This window comes from Pristis pectinata, chromosome 2 (genome assembly GCF_009764475.1).
Source record: "Pristis pectinata isolate sPriPec2 chromosome 2, sPriPec2.1.pri, whole genome shotgun sequence".
Taxonomy (NCBI): domain Eukaryota; kingdom Metazoa; phylum Chordata; class Chondrichthyes; order Rhinopristiformes; family Pristidae; genus Pristis; species Pristis pectinata.
In genome coordinates, this window is record NC_067406.1 from 51,113,883 (window position 1) to 51,141,276 (window position 27,394).

At 38.2% G+C, this 27,394-nt stretch overlaps 1 protein-coding gene across 6 annotated transcripts in view; it reads right to left on the reverse strand.

Annotated features, from left to right (window-relative positions):
• LOC127586679 (mesoderm induction early response protein 3-like) overlaps positions 1-25,836 on the reverse strand; it is a 43,799-nt gene extending 17,963 nt beyond the window's left edge. The window contains exons 1-8 of one of the 6 annotated variants that reach the window (XM_052044805.1): positions 25,705-25,836; positions 21,232-21,256; positions 18,827-18,863; positions 17,624-17,769; positions 13,471-13,605; positions 13,234-13,354; positions 6,810-6,892; positions 2,568-2,640 (exon numbers count right to left, since the gene is read on the reverse strand). In XM_052044805.1, coding sequence (XP_051900765.1) covers positions 2,568-2,640; positions 6,810-6,892; positions 13,234-13,354; positions 13,471-13,605; positions 17,624-17,769; positions 18,827-18,863; positions 21,232-21,256; positions 25,705-25,829 — 745 coding nt within the window. In that variant the 5' untranslated portion in view covers positions 25,830-25,836. Of the gene's footprint in view, positions 1-2,567; positions 2,641-6,809; positions 6,893-13,233; positions 13,355-13,470; positions 13,606-17,623; positions 17,770-18,826; positions 18,864-20,524; positions 20,684-21,231; positions 21,259-24,345; positions 24,487-25,704 lie in introns of those variants that run through there. The other 5 variants (XM_052044832.1, XM_052044814.1, XM_052044842.1 and 2 more) reach the window with 5 other exon arrangements.
• Positions 25,837-27,394: the final 1,558 nt, after the last annotated feature.

The following is a 27,394-nucleotide window of genomic DNA, read 5'->3' on the forward strand; positions in this document are numbered from 1 at the left end:
CTTGTATGATTGATAAAAAAGCATATGTGATAACACCATAGTACAGAGGCTTTTCAAGAGAGTAGAGTAGAAAGAAATGAGGAAGGGGACTGGACAGTTAGTGGGAAAGAAATTGTCATCTGCAGCTGTCAGAAATCTTTAAAGGCCGTGAATTGCCTGTATGGTGCCAGGGTTAAGGATATTCCCACACAGCTAGAGAAGAGTTCAAGAGTAGGAAGATCCTGTTGTCAACCACATAAGGACCAATGACATGGACCAAACTAAGAATGGAGTTGTGCTGAGGAAGACCAAGGACCAGTAGAATAGAGCAGAAGTAATCTTAAGCCTAAACAGCTATGTACTGGTTTGAGGAAGGGGAAGCAGATTGTACCTGGAAGGGACTGGGTTCAGGCAGGGAAAAATGGTAAAAGCTCAAGATTAAAGGCAGTTTAGCTCATTGCAAAATGCATTCATAACAAGATAGATAAATAAATAGATAACAGATAATTACTATGATTGCAAAAAGACAAATTTTGGAACTGAATAAGTTAGATCATGTGGCTTTTTAAACAAATTGTGGAAGAATGAAAAAGTAGATTGGTGGAATAGAGGTATCCTTGATAATAAGGGATGAGATAACCGCAGCTGTCAGGACTTCTCTAGGCTCAGAGAATCAGAAAGTAGAATCAATTATATGCAGAAATAAGGAACAACAATATTAGAGTTTTTAGGTCTGACAGAGAATAAGCTATCTTAGATCTTGTATTGTGTAATTAAAAAAGTTGATTATGATATCTTAATTTCACATTGAGTTTAACAATGACATTCAAATTTAGTCTTAAACTTAAAACTAATTACATAGATATGGTGAGCTGACCAAGGTAGATTGGGAAATTAAATCACAAGGTGTGACATTTACATAAATATTTGGGAAAATATCAAACATACATTCCATTGAAAGATTACAAGCTCCACAGGAAAAGTATTCTACCTATGGCTAAGAAAATTGAATATTAGATTAAAAGAACGAGCTTCTAACATTGTGAAATTAAGTAACAAGCCTCTGGTTTGCGCAGATTTTAAAAGATGACACACAATAACCAAAAAGCTGATGAGAAGGTAAGAACTGCGCATGAGAATAAAACTAGTAATAACATAAAAATAAAGATTTTATGAGTTTTTAATGAAGGTAAGCATGGATCTTTCAGAGATTTACCTAGGAGAAATTGTGAAATAGAATAAGGAAATGTCTGGGCCATTAAACAAGAGTGTTTTATGCTTTCACAGTAGCATTCCATATATAGCAGTGAACCAATAGCCCAATAAATGTGGAAGCTAAAAGTAATTAATAGTGCTATAAAGTAATAGATACCAGAAAACCAACAAATCTTCTGGACCTGATGTTCTGCAACCTATAATTCTAAAAGCAGAGGCCACAGTGAAAGTGGATGGATGAAAAACACTATGATGCTAGAGGAACTCAGCAGGCCAGGTAGCATTCTTCTTCTAGAGGGTCCTGACCCGAAACATTGACCACCTGCTTTTCTCCACGGATGCTGCCTGGCCTGCTGAGTTCCTCCAGCACCATAGTGTTTTTCCATCTAGATATTCCAGCATCTGCAGTCCTTTGTACCTCCAGTGAAAGTGGATGGAGTTGACACTCAGTTCTGGGGCAATTAGGCATGCCCTTGCATTGGAAACATTAAAAATAGCACACACCTGCTCCACTGTTCAATAAGATCATGGTTGATCTTTTACCTTGGCATCAATTTCCTGCACTAACTCTATATTCTTCAATTCCCATTATGTACAGAAATCGAATGACCTCTGCCTTCAATATTCAGCAACTCAGGTGGAGAACTGCAAATATCCTCTAATTTTTTTTGAAATAAAGAAATTTCTTTTCATCTCAGTCCTGAATGACCAACCAGTTAGCTTTAGATAACAATCACTGATTCTAGACATCCCAACAAGGGTACATCATCCTGGCATGTAGCCTGGTATGCTCAATGAGACTTTTGCTTGTTTCAATGTGATCCCCTCTCATTCTTCTAACCTATAGGGAATATAGGCCCAGTCATCTTAATAGCTCCTCCCAGGTCAACCTGTCACCTCAAGAATCAATCTGGTGAATCTTTTTTACACTACGTCTATTGCAACCATATCCTTCCTTAGCTATGGAGGCCAGACCATTACACAATTCTCAATCTGTATTTAACCCCAATTTCATATGGTCAAATTCTGATTAGTATCCTCTTCAGTGGTACCATATTGAAGGCCTTTTGAAAGTCGAAACACACCACAGTCAATGGGGCCTGTTTATCTATTCTGCTATATAAAACTAACAGATTTGTTAAACATGGTTTTTCTTTCAATATCCATGCCAACTCTGCCAATTGTATCTGCAGAACTGTGCATGGATTCTCAAAGCTGATATTATTCCAATGCACTCAATTCATGCAGCTCCTTGGATCCAAAATCATAATGATTACAAAAAATTACCCATTTATTTGGGATTCACCTGGATAGTATTATCTTTTGAGCCCTGAATATTTTATAATACAAAATTCATAAAATACATTTCTCACCTTTATCTCCATCTTTATATTTGCAAAGAGTAGATGGAATTTCAGCTTGATACTCTGAACCCACCATTATTTCCTGGACAAGGACAATCCAACATTAGTCATTATTGTTATCTCACTAATACACATTTACCTTCCAGAAAGCAACATGACAATTAAACAGATTCTAATTTTATATTACATATCAGTACACTGAAACCCCAGGTACCTTCGATATTGATGATAGACAATATTAATTCAACACATTGTCTTCTGCTAATAATTCAATTTTTCATTAGTACAAGTTCTATTTACTTATGACAAAGACTCCATTTCTATTTTAGCTGGAGTTGATTTAGATCTACAACCATTTCTAAAAATAAAAATGACCAATGCATTGCATTAAACATCAGAAACAACCCAGACTTCAGAAACTTGCTTTCAGCTTCCCCCTCCCCCAAGAAAACAATCACATGTTATAGCTGAAGTCAGGAAAATATGCAATTGGCACTCAGGCTATGTGAATCAGAAATGAAGTGCATAGTAGAGATAATAGAAAAAATTGTCAAATAATTCTCTCGAACACCTGTACGTAATCTATTACTAAGTGGAATATTTGAACTCACTGCAGTGACAAGAAGAGTTTCCCTAATTATCTAACCCCCCGATGTCACACTTTTTTTTAATGATTCAGAGCACAAGGACATTATGGGCAAGGCTAGCACATAATTCCCATCCGTTACTTCTCGTGATGGTAAGCCACTCCTTCTTGAACCACTGCGATCCTTGTGCTGATAATCCTCCTACGGTTAAGGAATTCTAAAAGTTTAACCCAGCAATGGAAATAGAACAGTGACATAGTTTCAAAAGGAACTCGCAGATGATGGCATCCCCATGCCTTTTGATCTTTATCCTGATATTTGGTGGAGTTGTCCATTTGAGACTGCTGTTTAAGAAGCATTTTTTTTTGTAGATGGTAGATACTACAGCATCAGTGGAAATGAAGAATTCAGGTTTAGGGTGTCAAGCAGCCGATCTAGGGGGTTGATTTGTCCAGTACTGTATTGGGCTTTGTTGTTATTGCACTTTTCCAGATAAATGGAGGACATTCTATCAAATTCTTGAATTGTTTTGGTGGGAAAATTTTTAGAGCCCCTTAATAGCATTAAGGTACAGAGGGATCTTGGGGTCCAGGTCCATAGTTCACTGAAAGTGGCTACGCAAGTGGATAAGGTGGTAAAGAAGGTGTATTGCATGCTTGCCTTCATTAGTAGGGGTGTTGAGTATGAGAGCAAGGAAGTCATGCTGCAGCTGTATAAAACTTTAGTCAGACTGTGCTTGGGAGTATTGCATGCAGTTCTGGTCACCCCTTTGTAGGGGGGATGTGGAGACTGTGGAAACTGTGGAAAGGGTACAGAAGAGGTTTACCAGGATGCTGCCTGGATCAGTGGGTATGAGCTATAAGAAAAGATTGGACAAACTTGGGTTGTTCTCCCTGGAGTGTCAGAAGCTGAGGGGAGACCTGATAAGAGGTTTGCAAAATTATGAGAGGCATAGATAAGGTAGACAGTCAGAATCTCCTCCCTAGGGTAGAAATGTCAAACACCAAAAGACATGCTTTTAAGGTTGGGGGGGGGGGGGGGGGGGGGGGGGGGGGGGGGGGGGGGTGGAGTGGGTGGAGTTTAAAAGCGACGTGAGGGGAAAGTTTTTTTTTGTTTTATGCAGGGAGTGGTGGAATAGGTTACTGGGATAGTAGTGGAAACAGGCAGTTTGGTGGAGTTTATAAGGCTTTTAAATAGACACATGAATATGAAGAGAATGGAGGGATATGGATAATACACAGGAGGACATTAAGTATAAATTGGCACATAATCGCGGGCCAAAAGGCCTGTCCAGTACTCTACTGTTGTATGTTCTATAAATCTTAAATCTGGGGAGTGTAAATCTTGCACAGTACATGAAGCTCAGTATAAACACACAACAATCATTTTCTTTCATGGTCAGAGAAACGGCCAACTGAGATGTCTATCTGAACTAATCCCATTTGCCCACATCCTTCCATTCCTTTCCTATCAAAGTACCTGCCAAATCACCTTTTAAACACTGTAATTGCTTCCATCACCTCCTCTGGCAGCCCGTTCCAGATATTCACCACCCTCTGTGTGAAACACTTATCCCTCAGATCTTCTTTAAATTTCTCTACTCTCACCTTAAACTGTGCTCTCTGTTCTAGACTCTCCTGTCCTGTCACATTCCCCTCAGTTTTATAAACTTCTATAAGGTCACTCCTCAACCTCTTATGTTCCAGTAAGAATAAACCTTACATATCCAATCTTTCCTTATAACTACAACCCTCCATTTCTCACAACATCCTGGTGAATAGCTTCTGCATTCTCTCCATTGCTCCTTCCTGTAGTGTGGAGACCAGAACTGTACACAATACTCTTAATGCGGTCTAACAAATGTTTCCTACAGCTGCAACATGATATCCCAACTCTTATACTCAATGCCTAGGCTTAGGAAGGCAAGTTTATCGAATGCCTTTATCTCTACCCTATCCACGCATGTTGCCAATTTCAGGGAGCTATGGACTTGCACCCCAAGGTCTCTCTGTACATCCATGCTCCCAAGGACCTGCCATTTACTCTATATGTCCTACCAGAATTTGACTTCCCAAAGTGCATTACCTCTCACTTGTCTGGATTAAATTCCATCTGCCACCGCTCTACACAAATTTTCAGTAACCCACAAAAATCATTCAATCCATTAAGGAATATATTTCTACCCCAAAGTAAATCTTAAAATCAGATTAATTTCAAAACAAATGCAAGATCAAAGCAATTTGTGATACCCCGATGATACAATAGGCACTATTGAGAAAATTAAAACTTTTTCTTGATTTAAACTGAACAAGATTCTGACTCTACCCAGTAGGAGTCAAGTCTCATTAAAAATGACGCAAACTGAAATTGTAGAGTGGTCCAGGACAGTGAGGAACAAAGAGCAGAACAGGAGTCACTATTCCCACTCTCAGCTGCAATTTAATTCCTCCTGCTCATTGAATTATTGAGGTCAAAATGAATCAGATAACTTAATCATGATTCAAAAACACAAATCAAGCAGCTACTAAAGTATAACTACTTGGAAAAAGATACAAAATGACTGTCAGCTGTTGAGGGACTTTGAGTAAGCATTAATGTCTTTAGAAGAGAAGTAGGAGAAATGAAACAAACTTGTGGGTTACTGCCTCTACATAAATAGGGAGACTGCATGTATTCTTCAACGTTTAAATTTTAGTGTGTGGAAAAGGTTTCTGAAAATCTAAAAGTTATGCAATCTTTGGGAAAAATAAATGGATTTATAGGGGCTCCCCAAGTCACATGACCTGACTTACAGAAATCCACCTTTACGCAAATTCTCCCACGTATTTTTAAAACATTTTTAAAATAGCAACCCTGATAATATGTTTTGTAGTGTTCATTAATGACTGCATACCATGTACATTCCATTAATTTAATTATGGGTGGCATTAGGGTGATTATTCAATGAAATGAAAGAATTACAGCAGGTGTACGTAGAGTGATACGAAATAGGTAGCTATAGAGAATGGACATTTCTGACTTATGCAAAAATTGGTGTACGGACAGTTCTCAAGAACAGAACCCATACGTGACCCAGGGACAGCCTGTACATGTCATTATGCAAACTTTAACATGAAGTTTTATTCAAGCTTTTAGAGAAAATGGTTACATTAATGTTTGGAATTCAAAAGCTTAATAGTCCTTTTCTGCTGAATGAGGAAACTGTACACAAATATAGCAGAGCACAAGAATCAAGCAGATCCTTCATTTTGAAAATCTAGAAAGCCAACAATGAAAGAGTAAATGGCAACGATGTAATGCTTGTTTGACCAGTGGCCACCAGTATTCTGAAGGTCTTTTAAAAAAAGTCAGTGATGTTGTCCTTTCACAAGACACCATTTAATGGATCATTGGGGTTTCAAATCTGGATTAATCTTACACTGAGGCAATCTGGGTTCAATTTCTTGAAAACCCAATGACCCCGAGGAACATTTATGTACAGAGTTAAAAATGCAGCTCGAGCTTTACTGCATTTATTTGAGAAGATAATTCTGCCATTTTAACTCATCTTCAAAAACTGAAGGGACAAATGAAACGTCAACATTCTGGAGAACAAATTCAAAATGCAATTTTTGAAATTTTGTTGCAACATCATATTAAACATTTTACATTAAGTTTCAATTACCTTCTTCAAATCTTCAGGAGGAACACAATCGTCCTGTCCTTCTTCATCTTCAGATTCTTTATCACCATCAAAGGCAGTGCTCGCTGTATGTAAAAAGTAGAAGGCAGCTATTACAAAAAGACCACTAAAAATCTGTTTTGCACTATTTACAGGAGAAATGTTATTCTTGACCAAGAACATTAATTTTTTTCTGATTATAGATTTCCACAATATTTAGAATCCATCCTCTGAATATATGTTTTGATACCATGAATTACACCCTCCAAATCTTAAATGAAATATGCACTCATAATGAAAAGGTTTTATTACACTTTTCCTGGCTATCAATCTCCACTATTACTGCAATGAAAGTCAAGATCAAATGTTATGCAGCAGAGCAGTGAATAGTTAGACCAGTGTGCACGTGTCCTGGTTTCAATTCTTAAAAGTCAAAAATGTTGTTACTGTAATTTACGATGATCACATTTGTAATGGAAACTACCTGTGAAAAGTTATTGTGATTACACCTTCCAGTCCACAGCAACTCAACCAGTGAAAGTATACAATAAAAGTTTGATAATTTACACATGCAGTTTACATCATTAGGGTTTTTATAATGGTAAACATCCTTGTAAGGTTTTTAAATACATCATAGATATTAAATAACCTATAGTGTGGAAATGGTACACCTTGAACAAAAGGCTACATTCTGAAAGGAATCCTGAGGCAATGATGCAAATATATACATTAACTCATCATAAACATCTCAGACATTGCCCTACAAACAGCAATAATCTAAATTTCCATAGGTATTCAGCATATTTCTGAAAATCCAAGATTTTATCCACCTTACTAAAGACATTAAAAATTCAGTCTTAAAACTTGGCCCAAGTGTTAAATATAAATTTTAGAGTTTTCCCTCAAATGACTGATTAGATGTCAAAACATCATTAAGTCATCAAGTGCACAAATGTTGGGTGTTAAGATGTTGTTTAAAATGCTTATGCCAAATAGCCTCTGAATCATTCACACATCTGGGTGTTTCTTTCACCTTCTCACATCCCTCCTATGAAATTAAGGACATAAATGTCCCTAACAGAAAATGATACCCCTCAAACATTACTTAGACATAAACTAGCTGGCTGGATTATAATAGGCACAGTGAGAAAAACATACGATCATGAAAATATCTAAATCTTGTACATTACTTGGCCAACTATATGGCTAAAAAGGCATTTATCATTGTCAAATCTGTATACCACTATTCTGTGGTAAAAACATTACAGTTCAACAAAAGTGACCAAAAGAATTATCAACTTTTTCTTGGAGTTGCAAAGTAAGAAGAAAACCAGAAGCTAAGCCAGTCCAGTTTTGTTTTCCTGAGCACCAAGAACTGCAGTAGCTACTTCACCTTTTTGCCAATCTCTGATTAGCCAATTAAAATATATAACGCACCAATACAATTGTTTGAAAACAGCTTCCCTTGACTCCGTAGAGACACAATGAGAGGAAAAACTTACCAATAGGTCTTTAGAAAATCAACTTTTCCTAATGGTAAAGTTACCATTAATCGATGCAGTTAATATACAAAAAGGACTAGTGTTATATTTAATAACAGTTGCCCATTAGATAGATATTCACCTGTACGGGCATTGTTAATTCATTAAACAGATTTCAGAACTAACAAAGGAGTAAAGGGTACAGATTAGCTCCAAACATGGAGCGAAGTAGCTGGAGAAGCTATATGGATTGAAGTGCCCTTTATTGCTCCAGCATCATGTTTGATTGCAATCATTTCACAAAGAAAGGTCCACACTTCAGCGATAAAAAAATTGATTTGGTTGTAGAAGAATCCAACAGCACCTTAGTTTTCTACATGCTAATTCAGTATTTTCTATGCATTAAATATGCAGGATCAGTTTATCAAGCGTTGAAGCAACACCAAGACTGAAAGGACCTCAAATGACCGAGATTCCAGGAAGCTAGTAGCATATCAAATTACCACTTTCCATTGGAGAACCAAGGTAGTAACCATTTCATTACCTTGATAACAAGCTGAATTAACACAAACAGAAGATCGGTACTCAAAATTGCAAGCACTGGAGTTTTTTTTCCATATTGACATGTTCGTAGAAGAGATCTCTGGAAATGGACTCTTGCTGCAAAGGCGCGAAAAAATGCAATTTCTGGAATGCCATGGCATTGTGCACCGTATAGACAGATATTCTTATTTGAAAACAATAATCATGCCAAGAGTTTTGAATTGGAGGCCAAAGGCAGAACTGCATCACTGGATACAATTTCACAATCTTCAAAACAGCATCTGGTAATATTTCCAAAAAAGAAAATAATCTTTTAATTGGTCTCAGGACAATGAGCAGAGATCTTAAATGAAAGGTTCTCAAAAAAAACCTTGAAATGGAGCAATAATAAAAATGTTGAACACATCCAGAAAACAAAGCTGACATCTCACACTTTAGGAAAAGACAATATCCGCTAAAAACCTTGGTACAGAAAATGGGCATGTTTACAATGGTGCAGTACAGGCAGAGAAGGCCTTTCTAAGGTTGAGGTTAACAGCAGATTAAACTTAATTCTCTTTCCAAAGATGCTGCCTGACCTGCTGAGTTTTTTTTCAGCATTTTCTGTTTTGTTTCCGATCTCTGCATCTGTAGGTTTTTTTTTACACTTTCACTTGCTAATGAAGGGTACCAGTCCCAAAACATTAACTGTTTCTTTCTCCACAGATGCTGCTAAGTGTTTCTAGTATTTTCTGTTTGGCGGAGGGGAATACCTACAACTCAAGTGCTTGATCACAAAAGGTTCAAGGTTAGAAAGATGAGTAGTTCAAAAATCCACTTTGCTCTGTACACAAAAATAAAATCACATGCATACAAATGTTTTCTGAATCTAGGTGTACGCAAATCAAAGTCTACTTTTACAAAGAATATAAGCTCCTTTGTAACCCAATGATTAATATGTTCGTATTTTTTTTCTGGACAATATTTTAATGCAGTCATTAACCAATCCATTTCTCATAGATAAGTGATTGCATTACATCAGCACACAAAGAAATTTCAGTCCAACACAGTGCCATTTTTGCAATCTTGTACCAACTGAGGTTTTAAGTTGTGAGAAACTCCATAGTTCTGAAGACAGGGCTTTCTGGATTGGGCTTCATGCTGTGAAGTGATGAGCTCTGACAAGTCAATAATTCAAATGTAGGTAGATCTAAAAGTGTCGCAGCACAGAAAGGCAGTCACCTCAGATGAGATTCAAGGCTAAAATGAACATTGCGCTTCAATGTTACTTCTTTGAATGCAACAAGTTTCCTGTGTGTAATCAGCCACACTGAAGCAAAACATCAGCCAAACTTCAAAACAAGCTACAAAGGATAGATGCAGACAAAGCTTCAGGTACAAAGATGCATTCAACAACCTCCTCTTTTCATCTTGGAAAAAAAAGGGTTTCTTTGACTCCATCAGCAGCTGAGCAACTGCAAATACAATGGAGTAAAAGTGATAATACTTTCACAGATGCCTTCGAAAGATAGATTATGGAGACTGCAAGAAGAATAAAATGTGAAAGTACCAACTAAGAATTCTTCACCTCCTTTGATGCCAGGATTTGAAATGGACTAACTTGGATAAGTTGAGGGTGAAAGGCATTAAAGTCTGACTTAGGTGGTGCCCTAGCATGGATGAGGCATCACTTCCAAATACCATCTGATTCATCTTCAAATAAAGTAATCCTTGGATAAGAACAGAAGTCAGCATTTGTTGGGTCCCTAGACCCCATCTCAGCACAACGAAATGTAGAACCAATTTTTTTTTTTGGACAGCAACACAATCTAATATCCACATTTCCAGTTGTTTATAAAGGAAAATGCCTGCCATCACTGGAGAATTTGTGAACACCAGCTTGTATTCTCAAATAATGTTCAGGCACCATCAGAAACAGTGCAAATAAGGGATGCCGGCTGACCAGCTGCTGCACATTCCAGAAAGACAGTTTTCCGAGTCCTCCCTTCAACAGAAGAGATGTGGTGGTGGCAATAGTTGGAGGGGAGGGGAGAGGAGAAAGGGGCTGTGGTAGCAATGGTGAAAGGTGGAAAGGTGGAAAGGGGTGGTGGTGTGCGGAAAGGTTTGGTGGGAATAGGATGGTGCAAGAGTGAAAGAGGTGACATCCTGGCACCAAGCTTGCTTGGCACTACACTGGATTGACTCCTCATACAAGGCAGTGCCAAATAAATTGAGCCACAGCAGGAGTGGTGACCTGAGAAGGAACCATGTTTTTTTGGCACCTGTGGAGCGGGCTTATGGTGGGGGGCCAACTTACCTGGCTCCCAGACCTCACTCCTGCAATGGACTCTTTTCTTGGAGAATTGTTGTAGACTCTCCCGTCTGGTACGGGAGGAGACATCCAAGCATATAGTGCACAATGCCATGTTGTGCTTCAAACATAATTGCAACAAACTGAAGTGGCCACCTGCCACAACGAAGATGTCATTACATTTTGTATAATGTTTAAAACCAGCAGACAACTTGCTTGAAGATCAATAATCCAAGCTGGAAAACAAGAGAACACAGAACTCAACCAAGTGAGAAAATAGTGCCAAGTGTTTATATGCTGCAAAAGGGAAAATGTTACAATATACGAGACAAGGAAAGAGTCTCTCAATGAATGAAGAAAGTGAAGCATCATGAAATGCAGTTCAAAAAAAAAGCTATTACCCTTGTAAAAATTGACTTACTCTGAGAGGATGATGATCAATACTTCCATTACCATATTTTTTGCCAACAAACAATGCAAGCAGTCATTTTGTTTAAAATGATTGCTGAAAGTAAAGATTTGCCTACATTGACCCCATCTTGGGTTTGGCAATGACTATAAATCCACACAAATAATTGCTTTCCCTATGATAAAGCTACAATTCATTCCTGGGGACAAAATTCCATCAGGTAAATACATACACAATTGAAACAATAATGGTCTTTGTAATCGTTTTTGAAATGACAACAATCTTTGTACATGCTCCCACACATCCACCAACAATTCAGTTGAATATGGAAAAGACTAGATCTCCAAATGTATTGGTTTTTGTTGATAGTCAGTGTCCCCAACCTTATGAAACCTACAAAATTACTTTGAGGTACAATCAAATAGGACTGTAACTAGACAAACAGTGAGTTTAGAGAAAGATGAATTTCAAAATACTTTCAAGTACAATATTTCATCACTGCATTCCTTAAAAAGTATCTCAATTATAGTCCATTATGTCATGGAACTGTACACCCTGTTCTTGGTTTTCACATTTACAGCAAAAACAAGATTGTAATGCATACTTCAACAAACACGGCAGCTTTTTAAAAAATTAAACTTCCTATACAAGGAGCACTAGAAACTGACATCATCTTGGTTGGAATACTTTTCTTCTGTGAACTCAGTGTGCAATACCACCCAAACAATGAAGATGAGATGCTCTGTCAATAGATATATTCATTGTAATGATGGGTTTTTGTATAATACTTGGAGGATCTAACCACATACCACAGTAAACATATTCATTCATCACTGCCATGAGAGAGGCCTTCAGCAGAGCTGCTTTATGAAATACCACTCTAGTGTGTTATGAAGTATACGACCAAGGTTATGGATTAAGCATCAGATGGTTTAGAAAGCTTTGCTCTGTTAAAATCCAGAGTATAAAACATTAAAAAAATGCCCTTCCCAAATCACAGTATTTCTATCACCATTGAAAATATTTAAAAATACTCATTAAACATTATTTTCTATTATAATATCCAAGATGACCTATCAATAACCCCACATTACAGATGACAATCACATTCCCAAATGAGCACACATCAAGTACAGTTACATGATCCACAAAAATATACCTAATAATATGCATGTGCTGGTTTTGAAACATGGATGAGTTCCAAGTGTTGAACTATTTGTGATGCACACAACCATGAAAACCCTTGAAAAAGAGGTTGAGATTGCAAGTTTAGCCTCAGTATTTCATTGCATGACCTCCATAGAAGAATAAAAATATATCCACAGGTTGTAAATTAGCCACTTGAAAGAGCATGTGACAGGCCAACATCTCATCAGATCTGTCAGGTAATTTTGTATTTTGGATGTACAATGCTAATTTCATATGAGAGTGAAATTCATAACATATTTACTTAATACATTTAAATGTTTCTTTTAATGACCATGAAAATTTGCAAAAGTAGATGTCAAGATCAATTTCTTAGCTTCTCCACTCTGAGGCTAAATTTAATTTACAATTTATCAAGCTAACTACCTGATTTTTTTTCCCCCCACACACCCCATTCCCTCCCATCTCATCCCATCCATAGAATTAATTGTATTTTACCATAACTGCAGACCCAAGGTTTCTGATCAAGCTACTTTTGTTTTTAATCCATAAACTTACATCTCAAGTGTCGGGGAAATAAATCAGTTGTTTCATGAGAAGTGACAGATGGAGTCAAGTCATCAGCAGAAGACTGCGTTTCTTCATCATCACCTGAAAGTAGGTCTTTTGCTATCTCCTCCTGTTAAATCCAGATAAAAAGAAAATTTATTGGACAAAATCCAGTGTACACATTAAATAACATTCTTCAAGCTTACTTGTATACATTACAACAAAGATGGAAGTTACAAAACTTGCCTTATCAAGAGTCATGTCAGGTAATTCATCAGCAAGCTCACTTGGAGAACTCCCTGGATTTTCATTTTCTATCACCGGAACAGGAGGATCATACCCATAGAGTACCAGCAAATCATCGAGCGGCATGTTGCTCTCCTGTTAAGCATAAATTATTTGCCATATAATCTTGTTCTTTATTCACTGTTCAACTACAGATCGGGAAATCCCAACCCTATGGATTCACCAGTGTCATCCACATTTTATTAACTACTTAAGAAACACATTTCAGTAAATTCCAAGCAAACTAGGTAAAGTGGCAAAATCCAATCTGTATTTCTATCATTCCCACATGCAGAGAGGCAGCTCAATATGTAATTTTAAGTGAAAGACAATAATAAACATAGGTCAGGAATAAAAGGCAAAAATAAAGGACCTAAAAAAGGCAGGAACTGTTTCTGAAGGGACAGAATTGAAAGGTCAAAATGTTGAAATCCAGAGATTTCATAGGAACTGAGAAGAGGTGATCCAATCTGGAGGATGAAAAGAAGATTTTGCTTGTAGTGAAGGAATTAATTTCATGGAGATACTTCAAAACAAGCATGCATCCTTTGTATATTTGGTGGTAAACAAGAAAGCAGTGAACCAAGCAACTAATGACTAGAATGAAAACAGAAAGTAACATTTAGCATTTTGACTGCATTGCAGCTTACGTAAATGTCCTATAAACTGAAATGTGATAAAGGGCAGATAAGAATTTCCATGAAGATTGATAGAGAACAGGTATCACAGCATTTAAAAGTGAAGAAATGGCTGTGGAGAAATAAATCAGGCAATGGCTTGATTTATTGGCTATACACTAAGCTTCCGTGCATATGAGTCCTGTCTAAGATGGGTATTGTGGAAAACATTTTATTAGTTCAAATATGTATTATCAAAGTGTAATATGCAATACCTAATATAACATTACTTTCTGCCAAACACAGTCAAGATTTAAATAAATAATACACACTTCTGGCTATCTACTAAATTTTGAGTATTTTTCACTTCTTTTTCGGATACTTTTGGCTCCCATTCCAGTAGTATAAGGGGGAAAGGGGCAATCAGTAAAGGCACGTGGAAGTGAAACCCAAATAATACTAATTGATACGGCATAATTGGTATTCCTACTAGTTCTGACAGTTTTAAAAATATATACTTTTATATCGGGATGTGGGTGTCACTGACAAGAACATCATATGTTGGCACCCCCAAATGTCCTTCATAAACCAATGTAAGGAATAGCCAAATTTAGACTCAGCACTGAAGGAACTGTAAAGCACTTTAAGGTCAGATAGTGCCAGACTTGAAAGAGAACCTGCTAGTGGAAATGTTCTTGTGTGCCTGTTTCCCTTGTCTTTCTTGGTGATACAAGTCAAAAGTTTGGGGGATGTTCTTGAAGTAGCTTAAGGAATTTGTTTATTTTGTCAATGATTCACACTGAATTCTTGCTGTTATACCTGTGAATAGGGAGAGTAGGGCAGGAGGTGGTTTGGTTAGTGGACAGTGGGCCAATCAAGCAGACTACTTGGTCATGGATGGTGTCAAGCTTTTTGAGAGCTTTGGCCAGGCGTGCACCTAGGCAGTCCTGAATTGTGCTTTGTAAATGGAAAGGTTTTAGGGAGTCAGGAAGCAAGTCACTTGCCTCAGGAACCCAACCCGACATACTCTTGCAGCCGCAGGATACATGTGGCTGATCCAATTAAGTTTCTGGTCAATGATGAACTACAGGATTTGGAGGGTGGAGGACTAAATAGTAACAATGTCACTGAACGTGGGTAGATCGTTATTGCCTGACAAATTTAACTGCCACTCATCAGCCTATGCCTGCATAACATTCAGATTTTGCTGCATGCAGGCATGAACTCCTTTGATTAGTGATGAACTGCAAATGGAATTGAACATGGTGCAATCATTAGCGAAGAGCCCCGTTTCTGACTCAGGAAGGTCATTAATGAAGCGGCTATTATTATTCAGCCAAGGTCATTGCACTGAGGAATTAATGCAGTGATGCCCTGGGATGTCTGACCTCAAAACAAAACACACAGCCATCATATTCTATGCAAGGTATAACTCTGACTAATGATGTATTTTTCCCTTAAAGTCTACTGACATTAGCTTTACTGGGATCCTTGATGCTACTCTTGGTCAAATACTGTCTCCAAGTCATGAGTAGTCACTCACACCTCATCCTTTCTTTGGTCCATGTTTGGATCATGGCTGTAACAAGGTCTGGAGCTGGGTACTCCTGGCAAAACCCAAACTGAACATTAAAGAGCAAATTATTGGCAAGTATATATTGCTTGCTAACACCATTGATGACAACTTCCATTGCTTTGCTGATGATTGGGTGGTAATCACCAGAATTGGATTTCTTCTACATTTTTGTGATAGGATGTATCTCAATTTTACGCATTGCAAGTTAGATATTAATGTTGTAACTATACTGAAAGAGCTGGCTAGAGGCAAGTTAATTCTGGAACACACATTTTCAGTACTGCAGCTGGGATGCTGCTTAGTTTCATAGCCTTTGCTGTATCCAAGGACCTCAGCCAATTTTTTTTCCCCTATCAGGTGGAGTGAATCAAATTGGCTGAAAACTGGCACATGTGATGGCAGTTTCTTCAGGAGAAAGCTCAATTGGTGCCTCTATGTGGCATTTCTCATTGAAGATGGTTGCAAATGCATCATTCTTGTTTTTGCTACTCATGCTGGGTCTCACTAACGATGAGGATGGGGACTCTTTGGAGCCTCCTCTTCCCGTTAGTTGCTGCATTGTCTATCACCAGTCATGATTAAGTGTCTCAGGACTGCAAAGTTTTGATTTTATCCACTCATTGTGGGATCACTTAGCTCCCTATATTGCATGCAGCTTTAGCTGTTTGGAATACATATAGTACTATATTACAAGTTCACTAGTATAACATCTCAATTTTAAGCAAATTTAATGCTGCTCCCAACATGTTTTTCTACATGCCTCACCGAAGAAGGGATGGACCTCTGGCTTGATGATTATATAGGGATATGCCAGGCAATGAAGCTAAAGATTGTTATGGAATACAATTCTGTTCTAGCTGATGGCCAACAGTACCTCATCAGAAGTATTCCAGGAAATTTTACTTCATGTATATTTTTAGATGGAATTTTGGTGCAACACTCTCAAATTTTATTGGATAAAACCTCTCAGAAGTTTTAAGTTTAGTTATTGTCAGTCTTGAATGACAACTGTTTCACTTTGAACTGAACATATCACAAAAAACAAGTTCATTTGGTTTTCCCTTTTTTTAAAACTCCCTGTTCATAATCCACATAACTTTACATTACCCAAAGATTAAACTGAAGGCTTGATCCAAACCTCTCAGCCAAAAGTTTTAACTTCCTGCAATACATTGGAAAAAAAATCAGCTTAGGATGACTGGCTCTGATACTTTGTTTTCCCTCTTTCAAGGGAGCACACACACTCAATTTACATGGCTAATATTCCCACTCTCTAGTAGAAAGATTAAAAGAAAATGTTCCATAACAAGATTGGTTTCTATCTGTTATTAAATATATTTTATCCAACAATAGTAAGTATGACCATAGACTGAGGGAAATCAGCTATTCTTACCTAGTCTGGTCAATGCAGCTTTAGACACAGCACCACCATTACTTGCTCTCTTATCGAACTATTCATTCAAAAGGGAATCAGGGATGGAAAATGAATGCTGGCCTTGTCAGCCATATCCACGTCCCATTAACAAATTTAAAAAAATCTTTCTAATATCTTTTTTAATGTACACAGATAGGAAGGACAGGGGAAAGATATTCTTCTTTAATGGGTATACACCCCATACAGAATGTTGACTTAGCCTTTCCTCTTTTAACATGTAACAAAATTCTTAGTCCTATGTGAAAGACAACACGTCGAATAAGGCAAATTACTTTAAAAATCTCTTTACAAACCCTACCATCAGCTGTTCTCACACACACCATAATAATTCATGATCATGGAAGATATTCCTATGTTACAAATCTTCAAATTATTTTTAAAGTAAAAAGACTATTGATCAATTTTGTGACAATAAACAGCACCATTTCAATTTCAAACAGTTCAAATTTAAAGTTAGTTTACTTTTTTTAAAAAAAATTTAGATACCCTTTCCAAATCTTCAATTTCAGATGTGAAATTCTTCCCTCCCTCTAACATTTCCTCTTCTTCAAGTGTTCGCTCATCGTCATAATCATGCACTAGCATTTCTGCTGTAGGGTCGAAATCATGATCCTCAGAAGACAATGAGCCAACTATAAAGCAAAAACAATGAAATGAGTGTATACTAAATCTGTGATATATCTTACATTGTGTTCTAGCAAATCAATCACTTCCAAAACAAAAATTGCTTATACTAGGTACCAGTATAAGTCTAAATGATTTGAATTGGATGGCTCCAGATAGGATTTATTTAGTCCAAGACTATGTAGGTTAATTAAAATGTTTTTGTTATTTAATATGGAGCATCAAAGCATGCTTCAAAATCATTATGTTTTCTCTCCAAAGTACTCAATTCCAAAATATGCAAGAAACCATAGCTATTACAGGCAAAAGATCAGTATACATGAGAAAATATAATTAAGTAAATTCTGGTATTGCTCACTGCCAACAGAAAATGAGAATGAAAGCAAGGAGGGATGTATTAACATTTAAGCAAAAAATCTCATATGTGTTTAAATAATTTAAATAAAATGAAAGACTGAAAACCATAAACAAACATTAAAAGCAGCCAGACTTAAAGCTGTTGAATGGGAGGATAATGAAAGAACACCAGCAACTGAGCTAGATTAAGTTCCAAAACCATTCCTAGTCAACTATTACAAGCATAACAGACTAAATGGCTTCTGACAGTGTTTTATTGCATGATTCTGACATCGCCTTCTACTTTTAAAATCAGTGTTAAAATCAGACCACCGTTTTGCCAGAAGATAAGAGCATTGTACTGAGCAATTAAAAAGTTAAATCATTTGTTTTTGGTAGCTCAGTGCCATTTTCATAAAATAGTCCATCGAGACTTTCATTAGTTAATAACAAAAATAATGTAATGTATTGGGGTCTAATCTGATCCATGAGCTTTGAATTCTATCAGCATCACTAAATGAAAGTTACAAAATGGAACACATTCAGAAAATTTAACATGCATTCGTCCCAAGCAGAACAAAGTCAATTTTGGGGCCTTGAAGTGACAGTAGTGAGTAGAAGTGCAAGAAATCCAAAATATTAAACTAGTTAAATATTAAACTAGTTTTCAGTTGACAATTCCTTCAGGAGAACTTAAGACTTCCAAACAAATGGCTTTTCAGTTTTCACCAGAAGCTGTAATTCCACATTCAATCATCCGCATTTCCTGTACACGAGTTCCCACGATCAATAAAAAAAATATAGAAAAACAATGATCAGATTAGCTTCTCCCATTAAAAATCCTGCATTGTTAATTATCATATGCAAAGCATGAATGAAGGTCACAGCAAGAAAATGAAGATATTAAAGTAACAGTGAAGTAGATGCATTTTAAGAAAGTTTGACAGGTGGTAAAGCATAAAGACAACACTCAAATAAATGGAAATTATGAACTAGTTTCGACAGCAGAAAACTCTAGTTTAAAACTGGAGCGAAGATAAACTATGTTTTCTGTGAAGCTGACCAGCACATTCCAACAAACAACAAAAAAGAATTAGATAGCAAACTTATTCCACCTCCCCCAGGGATTCAAGTCAGATGATTAAACCGGTCAGTAAAAGACATCAATTATGGATGGAAATGGATTCCCTGTACACTTTGATTAACAGATCAAAACAAGAGTTTCAGACAAAAATAAAGCTATGATCCATTTTCATAAATGCATCTTTAGCTTATAGGAGTACTTTTAACTAGATATACTAAATTTGGAATTACATCCATCTTTGAAACACATCCTCAAAAAAAAAGAGTAATAAATCTTAGAACCCACTGTCAACCCTAACATCATCACCTTACTACTTTTTGAAGCTGGTTCAGCACCAGGACAGAGGTGGAGATCTGGAGATGTAATAAACATAACAGGACATTTCACATGGTGAGCAAGTCTTAATTTTCTTTCCTGTGACTATGATCCCAAATGTGCACATGCTAGCAGCTTAAAGATGTCTAAAACCAGCCAGAAATAGAAAGACAGATGTCCCACTGATGATAACATAGCCACAAAGCTGCAAAGTAAACATTGACATGAATACCCAAATATCTACCAAGATTCCATGACTTTTGTATGACTGAAACACATAACCAGGGTCATGAGGCAGAAGATGTGATTGGAAGTATTTTTACCCAAGAAGAGCATTCTAATCAAACTCAAATTTGAATATGCACATTTAAAAATAAATTTGTATACAAGTCAGCAGAATAATTACTTAAGGAAATGTCAAAATATAACAAGAGTTTGCATATGGATTCTAAGCCAAAAATCCACAATAAATTTACACTTTTGCACAAAATCTGAATTTCCATTTATACTATACATATTTTCTCTATCCTTGTGCAGTACTGTTCAAATTCCCTAAATAGTAGGTAATTAATAGAGATTACTTTTGAAACGAGAGATGGGTGGACACACCGCTTCAGTGCCAAGCTGCTGATCTGCAAACAGACTTCTGCTGGCCTATAAGCATCTCACAAAATGCTATGCTAACTTATTATCACTTTAACAAGTGTTACTGTTAGCATTAAATCATTTCTCTCTTATTTTGATTTATCATAGTCGACATAAAAAAGGGAAAAAAATTAATCACACCTAACACCATATTATGTTCAATTTATCCAATAAAAATACCCACATTAATTTAAACAGATATGCACCAACTCAAGAGTATTTGCGGATGTACAAAACTGGAAAAACACATTCTAACCAGTGAAAAAAGCTAATGCAATAGTGACAAACCTACTAAACTCAAGTGCATCCTCAGGCACTATGAAGTGGAATTAATAATTCAAATTAAATAATCTCATAATAAACCTAACAAGAGCATCACTTGCCTCAACTTCTTGTGAATTAACTTAGCATCTCTTCTGGTTCCTCTCTCATTCGTTGAACAGTATCTTAAATGTTTCAGATTTGTGAGAGACAATCATCAGTATATATGCTGATTAAATGCCACAGCCAAGAAATTTAATAAAAAACTTAAGTTTCTTTGCCTGAAAGAGAGGTTGCCATTGTTATACCGTAATTTCAGATTTAAATATTAATACTTTTGTTCTAATTCTTAACCCAATATTTGGACGTAAATATGTTAGATTTTAAGACAGTTTAGACATCAACTGAATTAATGTAAGGTAACAAAATGCCTGAGAGTTTATGGATTAAAATGAAGTTTCAAATGTTAAAGCAAGGATTGCATGTTTTCCAGAACTCATCATGCAATGAAAAGTAGGTTAACAAAAGTTGAATAATAGTTTGATGAAATCTAGAATTTGTTCTAGTTGTTGCAAAGGACATCTACCAATAAAATAAAAATTACCACCCAAAGAACACCATACCAAAAAGAAGAGCATTTAAATGATTATGCATCCTTTCCATATAATATACATTGTAACAAATAACCAAACTCTGTGTTTCATGCTTACTTTAACTGCAGGGTGGAGCCACTAATATTGCACATTATTTTCTTAAACAAAAAAAAGAAAAATCTTAAAAATTAAACAACAAAGGGTCACACCCAAAAGTGAAGTAGATCAACACATACCTGGACTCGAACTTCCATAGGAAGCCTAAAACAAAATATTTCAAAATGCATGAATTAACAAAAGATTCACATCTCACACATAAAATACGTCAAACACTGAACATAGGGGCCAAAGCTTTCTATTCTTGTCTTGGGGATCTGGCCAAAAGGGATGCAAGTTTGCAGAAGTCTTTTTTTGCTGAAGTTTCTACTCAAACTTACTTGCATATCTCCAAACATAATTTTTTTCATAACCCATGTAATCAGGTAGTGTTTTGGAATGCAGCTTGAAAATAATGCAAAAATATTCACTGAAAATATTTATAGTAATGGCTTTCTAATTTCATTACTGCAGCAAAAAATTTAACACCAATAATAAGGATTTAAATCAGAATATCTAGTCCATATGCACAATCTGATTTTAAATAACTGAAGGTTACTTTTAAAAATTTAATAGAACCATTTACCAATTTAATTGGTGTAAATTAACAAAATGCCCCTTCAAAAGTCAGGTACACATAGCTTTAGAAACATGTCTTAACAATAAATTCAAACCAGCGCCGTGCTCAATTTTGCATGTGGAGTACACCTCACCATATATCTCTATTAAAACTGTTTTCCCTATAATACCTATGTGTAATCTCCATCCGTTCTTTTGAAGTAATTTCTGTTTCTCCCCCCCCCCACCTACTTTTTATGATTTCTTCTACTATCAATTTATTTTAAAGAAGTTAAAGGAATAATGGAGAATCAATTTGCACTTTAAATTCTTCTATCTTTGAACTGGTTTTGCAGATTTGGTGCAGATCACGCAGGAAATATCACACAGCCTGGCAGAAATCTTACACCAAAATTTTATGCTCATAATTTGTTGACCAGAGTTGAATACTTCCTGATGTTATTTAATCTCTCCTCCCCCTCTGACTATTTGACAAAAAGCACCCTGCTCTCTAGTATAACTGCAAGGGAATTCTAATTAAAAATCTCTGCCTAGCTTTGGTTTTAAAATATCTTCCCCTATCAGCTTTTTCTTTATGCCACCTCATCTTTGGAGAGGGAGTACAACTCTCCCTGCTCTCACTCTATAGCTGAAATTTGTGTTTCCAAAGCAAAACACTCCAGATGCTGAAAACCTGAAAAAAAAAGTGCTGGAAGTACTGAGCAAGTCGAGCAACCTCTTCTGGATCGAGAAACAGAACTAACATTTCAGGTTAATGATCTATCATCAGAAATGAGAGATCAACAATATGAAACATAACTTGTTTTTTTTCCCTCTCTCTACAGATGCTACCCAACCTGTCATTTGCAGCATTTTCTGTTTTTAATTTTAGTAAATTGTGCATTTTTTTAAAAAATCTCCTGGTTGATTACTGTTGAAATGTCATTTGCATGAAACATTGATAGTTCGCTCATCCCAGTACTTGTCTGACCTGCTGAGTATTTTAAGTATTTTAAGTATTTTTTCCATTACAAATATAAAGCTTTTGTTTCAATCTCTCTGGCTAATGCCCCGTCTAGCTATTTTGTCCATCCCCAGTTTCCTCATCTCACATCTGCTTGTCTCCCACCACTGGTTGTCGCCACTTGCTATCTAACTGCTGTCAATCACTCTTTGCCTCTCCTTTCCCCCACTCATGTACCACTAACAAAGGATCTCGTCCTACTCCCACACGACCTCTGTAATCATAAGAATCTTTATGACCCTCTCCTTTTCCTCCCAACACTAGCTATTGCCTCCTTCTTCCACTTCTCCAATTTCCTTGGAGTTCCTGTCCCTTCACATCCTTGTTAACTTGTTCAGCTACTCTCAGGTTCTGGAGATCTTCACCTCTGCTACCTGGGGAAATCACCAGCCTTTTCTTGTGCCATTCCTCGAGGATGTCTTGATGCACTCCCCCCAGCCTAATCCCTCACCCATTCCTCATTTTCATTCTAATTTTCACCAACACAATCAAAAACAATGCCAGATACCACATGTAGGTCAAGTTCTCTTAAATCATCTATTCTCTAATTTGTTATGCTTTTTAATCTGACATGTCATAGTAGATGAATAGTAAGATTAAAGCCATTATCTTCAGTCCCCATGAAACTGAAGCAGACCATAAGCATGATACACCATTTGATCCTAAGATGAATTTATCACCACGTATCTGATCCATCACAAGATCATCTGACTCCAAATTGCTTCAGATGATCTGCTGCTGAGCCCTTACCCATACTTTTGTTATCCACAACCTTGATTGTTCCAGTGCTCCATGGGTCAGTCTTTCTTTGCCATTCTTCAAAAAAATTAAGCTCATCCTATGCTCTTGTGTGTTAATTTAAGAATCACACCAAATCCAATTCAGCTATTCTCCCTGCACTCAGTGACGTAGACTAGCTCCTTGCCCAGCAGTACCCATGTTTTTAATTTTCCTAATCTGGCTTCCAAGTTCCTCTATGGTTCATCTTCATCTTATTTTCCTAACTTTTTCCTCCCTCTTAGTGTCCCAAGATATTTGAGCTCCTCCAAATCCATTCACTGGCAGGCTGTGTCTTTAGTACTAAGAAATGGAATTCTCTTCGTGTCCTTCAGGCATTTTAGAGATACTTTTATTGTCTTCTTACATTTTCTACCCAATTCACCCCCTGCCATTTTCACTTTTCCTCCCCATCCTGCTCGCCATAGCCATTTTCCTCTCCCTCCTTTCCCACTGCCCTATTTCCTACTCTCTCCACATTTCTTCCATGCTTGTTTTCCACCCCCCTTTTCCCTTTCATTGCTCTTTCCCCCTTCTCTGATTCTTTTCTTACACCTTACTTCTCCTGTTTTACTCTTCCACAATTTATCAGTTTCTCCTATTGGCAATGCTCGTTATACTTCCCGCCTCCTTGACGATGCTTGGTTAACTCATTTGTAGGGACTGCAAGACCTGTCCCTTCACTTCCTCCCTCACCACCATCCAGGGACCTAAGCAAGTGAGGCAGAAGTTCATCTGCAACTCTTCCAACTTGGTCCACTGCATTTGGTGCTCACGATGTGGCCACTTCTACACTAGAGAATCAAAGCATAGATAAGCAACTGTTTTGTGGAGCACCTGCCCTCTGTCTACAGAGGTCATATTGAGCTTCCAGCTGCATGTCATTTTAACTTACCTTCCCACTCCCACAATGACCTGGCCATCCTTGACCCTCTCCATTGCTATGGAGAGGCCAACTGCAGATTGGATCAACTTCTCATATTCAGCCTAGGCAGCTTACAACCCGATGGTATGAATATTACATTTTCCAATTTCAGGTAATCCACACACCCAGTGTTCTTCCACACACACAAAACCCTGTCTGCCTAGGTCTTTTCTCCATTTACTTTGCCTTTCTCATCCCATTCTACACCACCTCCCCCTGTCAGTTCCATCTGCCCGTCGTCCCACCCCTCGTATCGTTCCACCTATCACCTACCAGCCTTTGCCCCACCCCTCCCTTGTAATACTATATACTGGCAATCTTTCCTCTTCCCTCTAAATCCTGATGCAGGATCTTGACATACACTTTCACAGATGCTGCTTGAACTATTGAGTTCTTCCAGTGTTCTGTTTTTTTGCCCCCTATCTGACTATTGCCCGTGTGTTTCATCAACTCCCCCTTTTCCCTGCTTGATGCAATTCTCTCTATGCTACCCTTTCCCTAACTGCCCCATATCCCTCCCTGTTCCAAAGACCTCCTTACTCCATGTGCTCCATTATCCTCCCTGCCCCCTGCCCCTTTTCCCCATCGGTCCTGTGGCCTTTTCTACGTCTATTCCCCTCATTCCTCTCCTAACGATTTATTTTTGCCATCTCTTGTCTTAACCAGTCCCCTAGGCTCTTCTCGGATTTTATTTTCTCTCCCTCTTCCTTTCTGCTTGTTTGCCCTTCTCACTTTTTCCCCCTCTCTCCTTCAGTTCCCCGCCCCGCCCGTCCTCTCTCCTCACCTCCTCTGCATCCTCAGCCCCATTCTTCGCCCCCTTCCCTGGCTCTCCCCTTCTGCGCTGCCTCTCTTCCACTGTCGAAAAGTTATTCGGCCCGAGCACCAACCCCCCCCCCCCCCCCCAGCCGGCTCAGCCTCCTCCAGTCATTCACCCAGAGAGCTGCGAAACAGCGTCTCGCAACCACTCCAAAAGCTTCTTCCTCAACAACTCTCCGCCTCCCCCGACACCAGCTGCGGGCACAGGGACTACGCCGGGCGGGAGAAGCTGGGCGGCCTGCAGCGGCGCCCGGCTTCGACATCCCCACCCCGTCCCTGCCAAGAGCCGGGCCGCCGGCGGTACTCCCCCCTCCCCTCCTCCCACCACTCTCCTACTCCTTCCATCTACCGGAGCGGCGCCCAGTCCCCCCCGCCCGCCCCCCACCCCGGCCGCGTCCATCTGCTGCGGCAGCGGGAAGGGAGGGGGTTTAGGGGGAGGCTGCCGGTGTGGGAGCTGCTCCGCTGGCCCGCAGTGCCGGTCCGGACCGGTCGCTTGCTCCGCCGTCTCCTTACCTCCGCCATGTTGTTACCTCTCCCGGAGAGCGAGCTGGCCAGCCCGAGACCCGGATGGAGGCAGACGGAGCGCTGCAACATTTGTTGCAATTGGTGGAGCTGCGGGGGGAAAAAGAAAATGTCATTTCAACTTTACCGCTTTGCTCCCCTCTCCTGTCCCAACACAAGCATCCCCACTCCTCCCCTCCACCCAACATTTACTTCCCTCCTCCTCCTGCCCAACCACTTACTCTTTCGGGCGTTTTTTTTAATATATATTTGTTCTCTCCCCAACCACTTATTCTTCAGGGTATTTTTCCCTCTCCTTTATTTTGTGTGCAAAACATTTCAAAGAAACGAAAACAAAACCTACAGTTTATCTTGCCCCCTTCTTTCACAGAGCAAAGTGGTCACTCTTAGTTGCGCTCTCTAACCGATAACAATAACGTGATGTTTCTTTTTGTGTGTGTGTGTGTGTGTGTGTGTGTGTTTATTTAGAAATTAGCTTTTTAGGCTCACGTTAAGGTGAGCCCAGCGCTGGCTTCCCCCGACTCATAATTTGGTTCTGTTGTTTCTTATAATTAAAGCTACGGGAGTTCAGTGTTTGGGAAATGACACCATTTTATTCATATTTTTTCTTGAAAATAAGTACTCTGGACGAACAATAAATATAACTGCATTGCATAAGCATATATTATCAAAGTTTACTCAACTCAGACAACATAAGCCTGATGGAACAGTTCTAAAAAGGAAATAACAGAAATATTTGGGGGTAAACGTGCATAATTCTTTGGAAGAAGCGGGGCAGATTGAGATGGTGGTTGTTAAAGCACTGGGGATCCTAGGTGTCATAAATAGAGGCAAAGAGGAAGTAAGGATGAGCCCCTTTAAAACACTGGTTTGACCTCAACTTGGGGTATTATCTCCGATTTTAGGGGCTACAATTTAGGAAAGTATAAAGAATTCAGGAAGAGTACAGAAAGGATTTACTGAAATGATTCCGGGGATGAGGGACTTTGGTTATGTCCATAAACAGGAGAAACTGGGCTTGGCTTCCCTTAGAGAGGAATTTAAAAGGGGATCTGACACAGGTATTTAAAAACAAAAAGAGTGCAGACAGATCAGGCAAAGAGAAACCATTCCCATTGGCAGAGCGGCCAAGAACCATAGGACAAGGAATGAAAGCACTATACAAAAGAACCAAATATGACATGCGGAAAAATTCTTTTACACAGTGAGTAGTAAGTTCTGGGTTAGAGTGCCTTGAGTAGCAATGGAGGCAAATGCGATTGGAGCATTCAATAGGGATCTACACGTACCTGAAAGGAAGGAATTTGCAGGGCTATAGGCAATGGACATGGGCTGGATAGCTTTTACATATGGCCAGTATGGCCTCAACAGGAGGAGTGGCCTCCTTCCATGCTGTAATCTTCTTATTATGTTGTTTGAACACTTTTTTTTCCCTTGCAAGGGACAGATTGAATCAATATAAATATAAATGAAATACAATTCCAAAATCCTGGTCCAGAAGGTTAGAGTCCTTGGGATCCAGGGCAAGTTGGCAAATTGGATCTAAAATTGGCTCGGGAATAGATGGTGGAGGGGTTTTTTGTGATTGGGATATACAAAATTATAAGGAACATAGATAGAAGGAGACTTTTCCCCATAGCAGAGCTATATACAGTCTGAGGGCATAGGTGTAAGATAAGGG